The sequence below is a fragment of the Phaethon lepturus genome, unplaced genomic scaffold, assembly GCF_000687285.1.
Source record: "Phaethon lepturus isolate BGI_N335 unplaced genomic scaffold, ASM68728v1 scaffold18123, whole genome shotgun sequence".
Lineage (NCBI taxonomy): Eukaryota > Metazoa > Chordata > Aves > Phaethontiformes > Phaethontidae > Phaethon > Phaethon lepturus.
In genome coordinates this window covers 8,997-22,514 of record NW_010527159.1, presented here as the reverse complement: position 1 = coordinate 22,514, position 13,518 = coordinate 8,997, and the positions used below count along the sequence as shown (strand labels likewise).

At 34.4% G+C, this 13,518-nt stretch overlaps 1 protein-coding gene across 1 annotated transcript in view; it reads left to right on the top strand.

The window, feature by feature from the left end:
* KIAA0825 (KIAA0825 ortholog) overlaps positions 1–3,540 on the top strand; it is a 17,199-nt gene extending 13,659 nt beyond the window's left edge. The window contains exon 3 of the mRNA XM_010283309.1: positions 2,866–3,540. Coding sequence (XP_010281611.1) covers positions 2,866–3,540 — 675 coding nt within the window. The remainder of the gene's footprint in view (positions 1–2,865) is intronic.
* The last annotated feature ends 9,978 nt before the right edge of the window (positions 3,541–13,518 follow it).

The following is a 13,518-nucleotide window of genomic DNA, read 5'->3' as shown; positions in this document are numbered from 1 at the left end:
CCTGCTGAGCTAATGACGAAATCTTTTTTTAACAAAATCTTTACCTTCTTGGATTTGTTTATTGATATGGTAGGTAGTAGTCTATAGTAGGTGGTAGTCCAGTTGGTAGACTGCAAATGTTTTCCTGTATATTATTGTTACTAACTTTCTGTGCTCATAAGAGAACTTTTCATGCTTCGCTAAAACCTTTGGGTACTAATTTGGATCTTTCTCTCTTTGGCATCATCTTTTGAAGTATTTTTACAGGTTAATTTTTAAATAGAAAAGCCTATGTCAATATAGGCAATGTTCAAAGAGACTTGATGACGCTGTGTTTTCAGAGCTTCATCTCAGGGTTCACTTCAGGGGCTCTTTTTCTGAGTAACACTAAGTCTAAGATGGCATGTGCAAGCTCTTTATTTTTAATGCTTTAGTATAAGTTGCAAAGCGCTTTAAACAATACTTAGATTCTTACTGGCTTTCATTAATAAAAATGTTTCTGTTTAACCCTAAAAAAGAGCAGTAGGGATTTCCTTGGAGGACATTTTGGATTCATCATCCAAAGGCATCTGTTATATTCACTGTTTTGACAGCTTCTCTTGTTTTGTTAATTTCAGAATATAGCATTTGAGCATGATGCATAAAAAAAAATTAACCTTTAAACTCCAGCAATCTACCTGTGGAGACTCAACTTTTCAACACAGTGGTTAGTGATTAGGGTTTCAGTTTACACACTGAAACACATTGTCTTTGGGGCCACAAAACTTTGTAGAATACTTCAGTACATAATAAAAGAAAATCAAATCAGCCTGATATGTGTGCATATTGATATGTATCTGTCACATGCACATGCTTTTATAGGATGATATTTGACTGATATACTATACATATATATATATAATACATACTATTCTGTCTTCCACATGTGTTTCTTGCTTTTAAGTAAGAAAATTAATTGGAAGCATTCTGAAGAAGATATGTAAAGTGGAACAAAAATAACTACTCTATTATTTTTAAAACTTTATGGGAGTCAATCATGCTATCTGTCTTTTGCTCAAAATTAACTACTGTAGCACAAGTCTTTTAATTTTCATCATGGAGCGCTGCAGAGTCGGAAGGTTAAACTCTTGTTTTCTCCCGTAAGAGTGCAACAGTTTCGAATCATCCAGAATATCAGAATAGGAGTTCTGATATTGAAAATTTTTGTGACTCAAAAGCAACAGGGAAAAAAAAAGCCCACTAAAGTTTTTGTTCTAAATTTTGTCTTTTCTATATTTTTATAAACTACCTACTGATAAAAGCTTGCTACACTAGAAAAATTGAACATTTTGTATTTGGAAATTATCATATTTATTCAATACTATGCTGAAACTTTATTTATTTCTCTCTCTTTCAAAATGGGAAAAGAAATCAAACTCATCATTTCCTCAAATACTATACGTTAAATAAACCAGTAGTTCTGAAGGTGGAAGGATGCCAACAGTTTCTTTACCAGCCTTGCTTTATAGGATAGAGTATAGCTGGGATTTATGTGATTTCCCACAATGCTTTTATTTGTTGGAGAGAAGCGAGAGGAGGTGGGGGAGCAAGTGAGAGGGCTTCTAGATCCTTATTCCCTGAGCGCTTGCCTACTTGTTTCCTGAAACCTAGAAAATCAAGGGTACCGCCAGTTCCACTCAGTTTTGTTGTGACTGTGATGGGGAAATCTGTAGTCAGCTCTAGTGCAGCTAGAGAAGTGAGAGCAGGTCTTTACAAATAAAAGGTTGATGGGCCTAGGACTGTGGCCAAAGCCAAGCTGCAGTAGGGAAAAACACTGGGTATGTGGGAAGTAGGTTTATAACAGACAAGGTTTTTTCTCTGAGAGAGGAAGGAGATTTTGGTGTACAGTGACCATGGAACTTTGGAGTTGTTGTCTACTTATGTATTGGACACACCTTGTTCATGCAAATTATTCATCTCATCCATATTAAGGAGACGTGTGGAGTGCTGTTAAATTTGTCTCTTTCTGGGTCAAATAGAAAGCATTGAGCTGTTGACAAGAGGACCTGGTATTTCCTGCATGGCCTCTTGAACTTGAAGCAGTTCTAAGGTCAGAGATCCTGGCCCTGGACCAAGAGGGAGTTCTTGAGGCTCAGATGAAGTAGGAACAGCGCATGCATCCATGTGGTTTCACCTTGTTGACTAGCTTCCTTCTTCTCCAGCCCACATAGCTGAGATGTATTTAGAGGTTGCTGTATTGTTAATGTATCGGTCTGATTCTTTGTTTGACAGGATACTCAGCTTCTTATTCTCTTGCCCCATGTGATCTAAGCCTGTTCAATTCTTAACAAGTTTTCAATTTTAGTTCTTTAAGGGGTTCCTGGAAAGATTATTTTATTGTTTGAATGGCCTTTTTGATGGCTGCCTGCTGAGCCAGAGCATAGAAAGCAACAACATTTCATTTTATAAATTCCTGTCTTGTTTTTTTGAGTAAAACCTGTCATTATCTGTGTAAATCTTGAGTAATTTTTCACACCGTTTTCTTTCAAAGATGCGTGTGTGGACCACAACAAACAGGCTGCCAAGGCTTACCTAATGAGCTTTCCAAAGCTTTCCTTTGAATTGTGGGTTAGAACTGATTGAGAAAAGAGCTTGAGGATGTAAGAAAAATGGGAAGAGGAGTGCGTGTTATTGAGCAGGTAGACAAGGAGATGGATTGGAACAGAAATGCACTGGGAAACAGGCTTTGTTATTTCTGTTGTTTATATAGCAATTTGTTTAGGTCTTTTATTTGCTGGTAAGATAATTAGCATTGTAAACAATTGGTACTCTAGCATGAAACTGTTCATTTTATGAACCAGAATTAACAAAACATTTCTAAAATACTGTCTGATTTACCTTTGTTAGCAAAGCTTGCTGAAGAATGAGCAAAATCAAGAGGAAATGATACTTCACTTCCTTCTGGATCTCTCTAGTCAGTGTGGTGTATCATTTCCCTGTACTCCAAGTGGGATGTCTTTTGAGTTAACATCTTCCCTTCATGCCATTGAGGATGATTCAGCTACGGATGTGAAATCTCTCTGGGATGATGTGAGATTGCGTCTTCGACGATTTTTAGTAAATAGACTGCAAAGTCAAGAAGAAACAAATACTAATGCTTTACAACAACAAATGGAGTTTAAAACTCAGTGCATACAGCAACTTTTGTTTCTTTATCCTGAATCAGAAGTCTTAATGAAATATCAAAATATGCAGAATAAACTGGTTAGCGAACTTCTACAGAATTGTATTTTGACTAGTTGTGGTGAAACAAATTTTGATAAAGTGGTTCATGGTTACCAAAGTTCCATACCCACATTATGCACAATGATAAAAGAGGATTTGTGTATACTAAGTGGAACTATTGATCCTTCTTCATCACTGAAGTTTATTAATGAAACTTATCTGGATACCATCACTGAAGAAATGACAGTTCTTCTTGAAAGACTTTGTGAGCTGCAGTTCAAAGAAAATGCTCTACATGTAGTTAAGGCAAACAAGATTTCAAAGAAGCATAGAGGAACAGTGCATGCTGTGGGTTAGTAGCCTTATTTTATGTTCATTGTAGTTAGATATTATTTTAATTATATTACTTTTTTTTCAATATATGTGATTATTTTCTATGAAGAGAGAGGCCTGGGATTATTAATTACAGCTTTATGTTTTAACCACATTACTGCAGTTGAGTTATAGACTGTGTCAGAATTGTGATGAAAAAGGTTTTAAAGGGACTTGTGGTTGTGTATACAGAAACCCTGTTGTAATTCATAGGATACCATTCATTGTCATGTCATGGTCATTCTTTTCAGTCTAACTTACTCCAACTGCTGAAATATATAATAGAGTAAGAACTATTTAATCCAGATTTAAAAAAACACAAACTCTGCAGTCTTCTACCCACCTTTCTTAAAATTATCAGAAATTTAAAGGAAATTATAGGAAAGTCCATACAATAATTTGACCATGAAATAGACACAAATTCATACATCAGAGCTCACCCAAAAGATTACTATGCAGATTTTTAATTCTTAAAAAAAAAAAAGTTTTCTAGTCTTTTGAAAGTACAGTAAGATACGAGTTGGTACTACCTGGTCATTTTTTCTTGTTCTAAGGAATTGAAGGCAGGAAAGGAATCTGTTATTCATGTGGTATTTCCTGTACTTTCTTTTTACAGTTGGTGAGTCTGACATACTAATTTTCAAAGGGAGGAATCAGAGCTTTAGAAAAAAATACAGAATGGAAACTTTCATAACATAATTGCATGATTGTATCTAATTGCCTTTTCAATGCAGAGTTTTAAGCACTCCTCTGTGCAAGAGCTGTTTGTTTAAAACATAGCCTTCCATAAAGGTGAAGTAGTTTGCAGACAGAAAATATTAAAAATTTAGAATCATGTGAAAAATATAGAAACAAAAGATTGATCTTTGGGTTGTACAACATATGCACAGGATGGGTGAGGCAATGATTTGCCCAGTTTACGCAGAAGAAAATTACACTCTTGTGAGATTTAAAATAAGTGTGCATATTAATATGTCAGCTAGAAATTCCACTAGAAGAAATGGAGAAATGATTTTTCAACAGCAGCTGAAATATGGAGGAATATGTGGAACGTGAAAAATAAGGTAAGGCACAAGGCATACAGACAAATTCTATGAAAGAATGAGAAGTTCAATGTAAAACCAGTATGTTAGCAGGATGATGTGTTGGACGGGAAACAAGTAGTGTCAGAGTGATACTGAATTTCAAAATAAATGACAAGAAATTTATCTTTGAGTTGCATAGCGAGATAGGAATCAGTGAAAGGATTCACTGACAAAAAAATCACTGGTGGGGAACTGGAAGTTTGTAACTTAATTTTTCTTTCAACATCAAAACAGCTAACAAAGGTAGGGGAGTTCGTTTAGCTCCATTTTACATCTAGGAGATGGAGACTAAAGTGACCATAAGCATGGCTCTCTGAAAAAAACACACATTACCTGCTTCTATATTACAAGAAAGTAGAGAACAGTCCTTCAATCTGTTAAGATAGTAATTCCTTCTTTGCCACAGTATGTGTATTTCCGTGGTTTTGTGCCAGCACATCTATCAGGACAGATTTCCAGTGCACAGTTCTACTGTATATTCAGAAGAACAGAGGAACATAAAAATACACAAAGTAAATCTTGAGATCTGCTTGCAACTTTTAAGACATTTGCTACAATTTGCAAAATTTGCTGCAAAGGTAAAAAAACCCCTTCTGTATTCCATAGATCCCACAGAAGATTTTTATTTTGATTCAAATTGTATTAAAGATCAGATTTACAGGTGCAGCAGCTGTCCCCTTAGCACCCATAAAATGTGTTTCGAAGTAGTGTTTGTTAATATAATTTAATCCTCAAAATTACTTTCTTCACAGTGGCTGGCTGTGGCTCATGTCTTCATCTCTCACTGAATAGTACTTTATATTATTTTACTTCAAGAGATTGGTATGGGAGGCAAGCACTTATTTGCCTGGAGTCTCTCTTCCTAGTTTTCTGCAGAATCAGGCTATTCTAGATGATCTGTGATTATAGACTGGAGGCAGCGAAACAGTAAAGGAACAATAGTGAAGTCAGCAGGCTAGAGCAAAATAGGGGGTCAGAGTTGTGAATTTACATAGGATTTTTTTTTTAAATTGTGGGCATGTCATACCCTATTATTTGGTATTATTAATCAACTCAAGCAAAATTTATATTTCTATCATTACCAAAACAATTATTATTGAATAGTTAGTTGGATGTGAGTTCATACGTGAAAAGTCTTTTCTGGAAAGAGATTTCTCTCTTCTAAATGTTTGAATATACTACATTTGTGCCATACCAAGTTAGAAAAAGGCACTTTTCCTTTGTAATTAAAAGTTGTTCACAAAGGCAGTTCACACTGAAGTAACTATTCTGGCAAAAATTCTGCAGAATAACTATTTTGGGAGGTTTATAACAGTGGACAAGTTCTTAGTGTCAAGTGGCTTTTCCTGCTTGGAACTCTTTTTAAATTCTGATACCTTTGCTGCCCTCCCACAACTGAGAGTGGAATTCTGTATTTATACATAGGTTAAGTTAAAAGACAGCTTTAATAGGTTGCTTTGGCAGTGATACCCAATTTGCTGAGTATCAAATAAAAGCAGGATGGAGTATGGAGGGAAGGGGAGAAGGGGAAGGAGATTTTTTTTTCTTAGCTGAAAGAGTTATATCAATGTGTTTCATATTTTCTGATGCGTGTTGCCTCTGCCCTCTGGGAACCACCAAACCAGCACATTTCAGAACAGCAAAATAATTTAGTCTCGGGCATTCAATTGGGACTGTTATCCCAGAGGTGAAAAAAGGGTTTGTGTTCACTTAGTCCACTCTCAGGGAAATGTGTTTTTTGGTTTGGTGGTTTTTTGGTTTTTTGTTCTTTTTCATAAGAGCTGTTGTAATTGATCGTACTATGTAGGAGAGGAAAAAATAACAGAAAATAATGAAACAATGCTAGAACCTCAGAAAACTTTATGTAGATGACCTACTTCTGTCAGGAAAATATAGGTAATCTATAATAAGCTTTATCAGAGTAATAAATCTTTAAAATATTTCATATATAACAATCTGTGAAGTAAGGAATTAACATTTTTGTTTTCATACTGTATTAGAACAGTTATTTGTCAAATAGTGTAATGAGATTGTATTTGTTCATCAAGATTGAGGATGAGCATGGTTTGAGAGAGAAGCTAGCAAAAATGGCATGTGAGAAGAAGCAAATTCTTTGGAATTTTTGATTGCCAACTCTAGTGGAGGTAGGTGGGTTTATGTTATAACTTGATCCTTTTCCCAGTTAAATCAGTGAGTCTTATTACCTTTAGAAGTGCAGGATTCAACCACTAGTATCTGGGCTACGTTATTGTAATAGGTTTTTATCTAACATGGGTCATAATTTCTCTGTGTACTCTCAGTCCACCATCAATAATATAAATAATTGAAAATAATATTTAAGGAATGTTTCCTACCACCCCCAAATATTTTTTGATGGAATTTTGTAAGTTGTTGTTTCAGCCTTTATGTCATATTCATCATGTGTCTTTCAAAAGTTTATGTAATGTTACAGTATTTAAAAAATACTAAAAGCGTTTTGTATCTGTTAACATACTTAGCATGGAAAGAGTCATGCAGACAGCTGGTTTTCAGCTTATCTCTTATGATTTTTTGCTTCAGTTTCCAATGTGATATTTCTCAGAAATTATTTGCAGTAAGTCTATTAAATGCGGATTGTTCTTTTACCTTTTGAACCTTTTTCGTGTTCCTTTGTTTACAAAAATGTTAAGCTAGTTTAATCGGGCATTACTAACCTATCTTAATCCTTCATCTCTTTTAGATGAAGAAACAGCTACTCTTATAAATGATAAGACATCCACCAAAGAAACTTAAAAACCATGAAATTATACACATTTTATGTATTAGTTCCAGGTTTCTTTGATTTTATGTATATAATTTTTTAATATATAGATACACAGAAATAGTGTAAATACATGTGTAGACTAATGAGCCTATTTTTTAATTTCCTATGGTTAAAACTAAAAAGAGATTAGAGCTTTGAGTTTTATTTTTTGTGACATATTCAAATTCATTGGCTTAATGTTTTCATTTAGCCAAAAACTTGCCAGAGACCCTTAAATGGGCTCTCAAATCTAATGGTATTTGCCAGTAAAATATATTTTAGTATATTTATATAATTAATAACTTAAAAAATCTTAAATGAAATTTGTTTTTACAGTCTCAGGCAATACATACTGTGTTCATCAAAATCAGTACTTGATTATTTTTAAGAAAACATTATTACAAAGTGGAGGTAAACTGAAGTGGTGCAGATTTGACTACGTACTTTTTTAGCTACAAAGTAGTTAAACCACACCTTCACTAATGTACTTTAATATTCATATTTTATACTTTTACCCCAGTATACCATCGTCTTACTTATGTGTCCAGCAGGCTTTCTTTCTCTTTTCTTTCTCCAGAATGTGACCAACTTCCATTCTATTCTAAAGATATATTCAAATGCATACTGTGATTTAAATTATGATCTTTTTCATTTATTATATTTAAATATTCATGAGTTCCTAAGGAATATATTGTGTTCATGGAGCATGTAATGTGAATATGGCATATATCTAAACTTGAATAGAAGGACTCTATATTGTTTAGAGGAGCGGGATTTGTGCAGTGGAGTTGAGAGCAAGAAGAGAAACAGGCTTTGGAGTAACTTGTTGAAATGTACATAGCTTTGGGACATTAAATGAAAGTACTTGGTAAGGAAAATCTATTTTGAGGTCACTTATCTTTACGTATTCCCAGAAATTTGCTGTCCAGCTAACTTGAAAGATTAGTTTTGTTTTTTGCACATTTGACTTAAATTTGATTTCTCTTCTACATTCATATGCACATGGCCTTATTTCCCCTAGTTTATCACTTCCTCCCTTTGAAATAAAGAACCTTAGTTTCATACTTGCTTTTATCCTTCCATTTAATTTAAATTCAGTCAGTTTGTGATCTCTCGAGCCACCATTATTCCCTACAACCAATCTTCTATAATCTTTATCTTATCTATCAAAAATATGCCTAAAATAACATTGATACCTGCTGGTTTAGTGACTGCATGAAGAAAAAAACAGTTCTTCATATCTGGGAATAATTAGGACTCAGTAACTTTAGTATAATTTATTCTCTCATTTATATCTGGAAATTAAAGAATCACAGACTTTGTTTCATAATTCATATTTATGTCTTTGCACCTTTTTTGAGATTTCTGTCCAGATTACAGTCTATAGCAGATAATTTACACTATCTGTGTTTTAGTTACAATTGTTTTTCCATCATGCTTTCTTATCTGTAGTCCATTGTTGAAATCCGTCTTTTTAGAAGTATTAGGAAGAAGGGAGAAAGTGTCTCAGTCACTTGGCTTACTACTGTTCTGTACTAGAAAGTCCTGTTGCAGCTTTCTGAAGTGCTGGTAAGGCATGCTAATATAAGGTAGCCCATATGGATTACAGATTATAGTATCCAGTATCACATCCTGCCTCAGCAGTTCAAGTTCATTATATTGCCCAGATCCTTGCATTAATACAAGCAAGTTTTCAGTTATATCTATAATGTGTGGCTAAGGACCAAATGTTTTAGAAATATAAAATTTTGAAACTTAATTATGGAGGTTTATTTAAAGGTTTTTAAAAATATTTCAAGACCTACATACTTATTGTAGTGACTTCTAGACATTATGAGGACAAAGGAATAATAAAAGAAACTGGAACTTCACCCTCCTTGCTTCCTTGCACATCCTTCTTCTCTTTTTTCTTGCTCCAAGCAGGCCCATAATAACCTGCTTATCCCTTCTGATGGACATGCTGGTTTTGTTTCTGCACTACAGCAGTAGGTGATGCGCTTCAGTTATATTTCTGCCTGCTTGACATCTCCTTCTCTCTTCTATTTCTGCTCTCTCTATCACTCTGCAGAGCGCCTGGTAACATAGCTTTTATAGAAACATGGCTTTAGGGGCCTCTGTCAAGTAACATATGGAGCAGTTGCTGGAAAGAATGGTACCTGTATGCAAATGACTTTGCAACTACTGACTCCTTGAGCTGCCCTGCACATGTGATCTTCCCCATCTTACACAGGCGGAGTGAAAAATCCTACAGTTCCCATCTGTGAAAGATGGGGAAGTAGCATGTATCAAGTAAAACCACAGGACTTCTCTCTTATGCATGTATAACTTTCACAGAAAGCATGAGGACATCAGCAAAAATGACATGGGTACTACATATGGATTGAGTAAAAATGCAGATGTCTTCATTAGATTTTCTACTTTATAAATACCAGAGATTCCTAATTTTTTATTATCAATATATCAATTACTGATTATCAATAATTATCAATGTTGAGATATTCAATAGGTTTAATTGACACCTATTTAAAATAATGAAGCAAACAGTGTTGGTGGGAATTTATAATAGGAAGTTAAAATTGAAAACCAGTGGACATACAGATATGATGTAGATTTCTACAGTTGCCTTTGTTCCTTGGGAAGCCTGTAAAATTTTGACAGCCGAAACAAGATCCTATTACTCAGGGGAAACAAAATAAATGTCTTTGCATTTAATATAGGAAATAATGTGTTTCATAGCCTCTTTGTCACATATTATTTATTTCTTATCCTTGCAAGTACTGTATTTGATTTCTACTGCACAATTATATTAAATGGAAATATGAGTAGTACTAAGAAGAAAATAAAACCATCTGTTTGAACATGCAGAGTTGAAGTTTTAATAAAAAAGAGGTACTCTTTTAAAAAGGCCATATGAACATAATATCCTAGGACCACAAATGTGTTTCTAGTGGGAGAATGACATTTTCGTAAAGATTACAAAAGCATTAAGCTTGTTACTTTTTAAGCTTATAGCAGGGGGCAAGATAACACTATCTAAGTTACTGAAATGTCAATTGAACTGACAGAATTTCAAAGCTGGTAGCATGCCTGAATACCTTCCATCTTTTTTAGAGCAGTTGCTTGAAATTACTCATTAAGCCCATAATGTGAAGACAGGCAGCGAAATCTCATTATTGACTTTTTGTCATATTGAAAAGACAGCATTCCAGAATTTTATTATCGTGTTGTTTATTAAATAAAACAAGAAAACAATAACTTTACTTTTCAAATTAATTATATATTTTTACATGTGAAATTCTTGATGTACTTTTGGGTTATATATTTTTAGACTGTTATGTCCTAATGAAGTTCTTCCACTTCATCTTCATCAGGAACTCGAATCTGGTTTCTGAATTTGACAGAGGTTGAAAGGGGCATAATTCCATTCTTGGTAATTTTTTTTGCTTTCAAAATGTCCACAATTAGCAAACACCAACTAATTATCTCCCTTTTTACTCTCTCAGCCCACCTGTGTGTTCTTTCTCAGCATGAAGAGAGCATTTAACTCACTATACCCTCTACTCATTGCATTCTCCTCCCAAGTTTAAAAAATGAAAGCGATTTACTATCCAGTCTGATACTTTGTGAGTGGTCAGAGGGCAATCTGAGATTTATAGACTGTAGTATTCTGTTTAATAATAAAAAGTGACAAAATCTAAGACAGAATTACAGAATTACTAAGATAGGCTCTTTTTTACCTCAGAATGTAAGCTCATATGAAGAAAAGTATGTTGAACTATGGCAGATAAGAGAAGACTTCGAAAATGTCTTTTAAAGAGGCTCCGGCGGTATTGATTGAAAAGAAGGTTGTTACAGGAGTCTTTTCAATATATGCACCTACCGTCATATAATCACAAGTTAATTAGATGGTCCTGGCTGTGATTTTTGTCAAGACAGAGAACCGCTTCTGTCACAAAATGTGTATTCAGAGAGCAAATTTAACTTTAAACGGGCAAAATTATTTTAGTCACAATAGTTTGTTTTGCAAAAAATTCTAGTGTTTAAATTGGGGGGATGTCACATCCACAAGATGAATATTATGTGCTAAGTTAGAACATTAATCTCCTTTTCACTGTGCCTTAGGCTTAGAAATTTTAAAAAACCCTCCATTTTCAATCAAGGAGTTACTGAGTTTTTGAAAAACAAAGCTTTCAGTCATTTTGTAATACTTTTCGCTACATTTTCTGAATATAGCAAGGCAGTGGAGATATTCTTGTCTATCTGATCTAGAGAGAATAAGGGTGGTTATAACCCAGTCCGATGACTTAGTTAGAAATTTAGGAGTTAGTGCTCTGGACATTTTTAGAACCCCTAAACGTTGGGGACTGTCTGGAATTGGATCAGTTACTGGTCTCATACTTTCAAGAAGAGCTTCCTTTTCCTCAGTGGCTTCATGTACTGATCATCCTCTGGCTGAGATCCAAATCTTTGTATTTAAGTACAGGGGACAGCATACTGACTTGCTGTTGGAATGCTAGGAAAGTCCAGCAATTTCTGTAACACAGAAATAAGGTGTTCTGTTACACACAGTAGTATCAGCTCATCTGATAGAGGTGGTTTAAGGGTGTAGTCCCAGATCAGCGAGTAGGAACCTGTATATGTATGTCTGTGCTGACATATGATTAGTCTTTCATTTGTAATACAGAGTATTCTAGGCTTTCTACAAAAGATTTGTTAAAAGGTTATGAATTTCCAAACTTATTTCTCTAAAAGTTCTTAAATGGCAGTGTCTACCCTTTTTTCTGTATGCCTAGACTTATTTCTGTTTTTTTACATGTAAAAGTAATCCTGAGAACTTTGTGGTGACTTTGCCTAACTACGGTTTTGAAATATAAAGAGGTAGGAAGCAGAAATGTGAGCATTGATTCTGGCTTTATAAGTGATTTTTTGACTGTTTTCTCTTACTAGAACAAAAGCTGTCACTATCTGACTCTGTTGCATCTTGGAAATTCCAAGGAGTAAGAGAAGCAAAAGTGACAGAGGCACTTTAATCTATTATTTAAGGAAATACATAATATCATGCGTAGACTACACAAAGGAATGATGAACACTTCATAGAAATTCCTTATTGGTCGAAAGTTCCTAATAATCTAATTTTAATAGAGTAGGTCTGATGTAGTGAACCAATCTGTGAGACACCCAACCATTCCACTATGAATGTAGAAGTAGAGGATAGAAATGAAGCTAGCAGACATTTTTATATTTGCAGACATTAAAGAAATTGCAGTAATTTTAAACTAAGTATGTTACTAGTGTGTCTTCAAATACAAATTACAGTTGTCTTTTATCAGCTAAGTGTTTTAAATTGTTTGCAGGGAAACATATGCAAGTCCTATCAAAGTTAGAATTCATGAGAAAGTTTGACAGACCTGGCAGTATTTAATTTCTCTTTCTGCAAAGACTGAAGGAGAACATTAGCTTTTTACGAGTTCCTGAAGAACTCCTCTGTTTCAAAATAAGTTCTTTCTCCAGTTTGCTGTAGGTTCCCTCAGTTTTTATACTTTCTTCAAATGCTTTACTTTGGTGTTTCCGTGCGTGTGTGTGAAGACTTCAGGGAATGCAATCACTCCCTCAGCCCATGGGCTAGGCAAGAAAATTCAAAAAATGTGTGCGGAAACAGTTCCTGTCATTGGTAAGGCTAGGGAATGTTACAGAGAGTAGTATTTTGTCATAGGATAATTCCTGCAGTTTGGTAAAGAGGACTGTTTGCTTATAGTCACTACTTCAGAAGAAATTGTCAATTATAGAATAGCATTTAACCTCCCCATAAATGCTATAAACAACTGCAGATGTAGTCTATCTACAAGTTTTACAGCTGTTTTAGTTGAAGGGAAGTTTAAAGAATATCTGCCATTTCATTATTATGATAATAATCAGAAAATTATTTGATAGCAGCTGCTAAAATTCCTTAAATGGACCCATCATTAATTAGTTTTAATTCAGAGGCTTAGTTGTTTACATTTGATTTCTTTAAAATGTCATTGTATAGCAGAAATTGCAGTGTATAATTGGGTTGTCTTATAATTTATTAGAAGGTACATGTGTTTTTGAAAATTA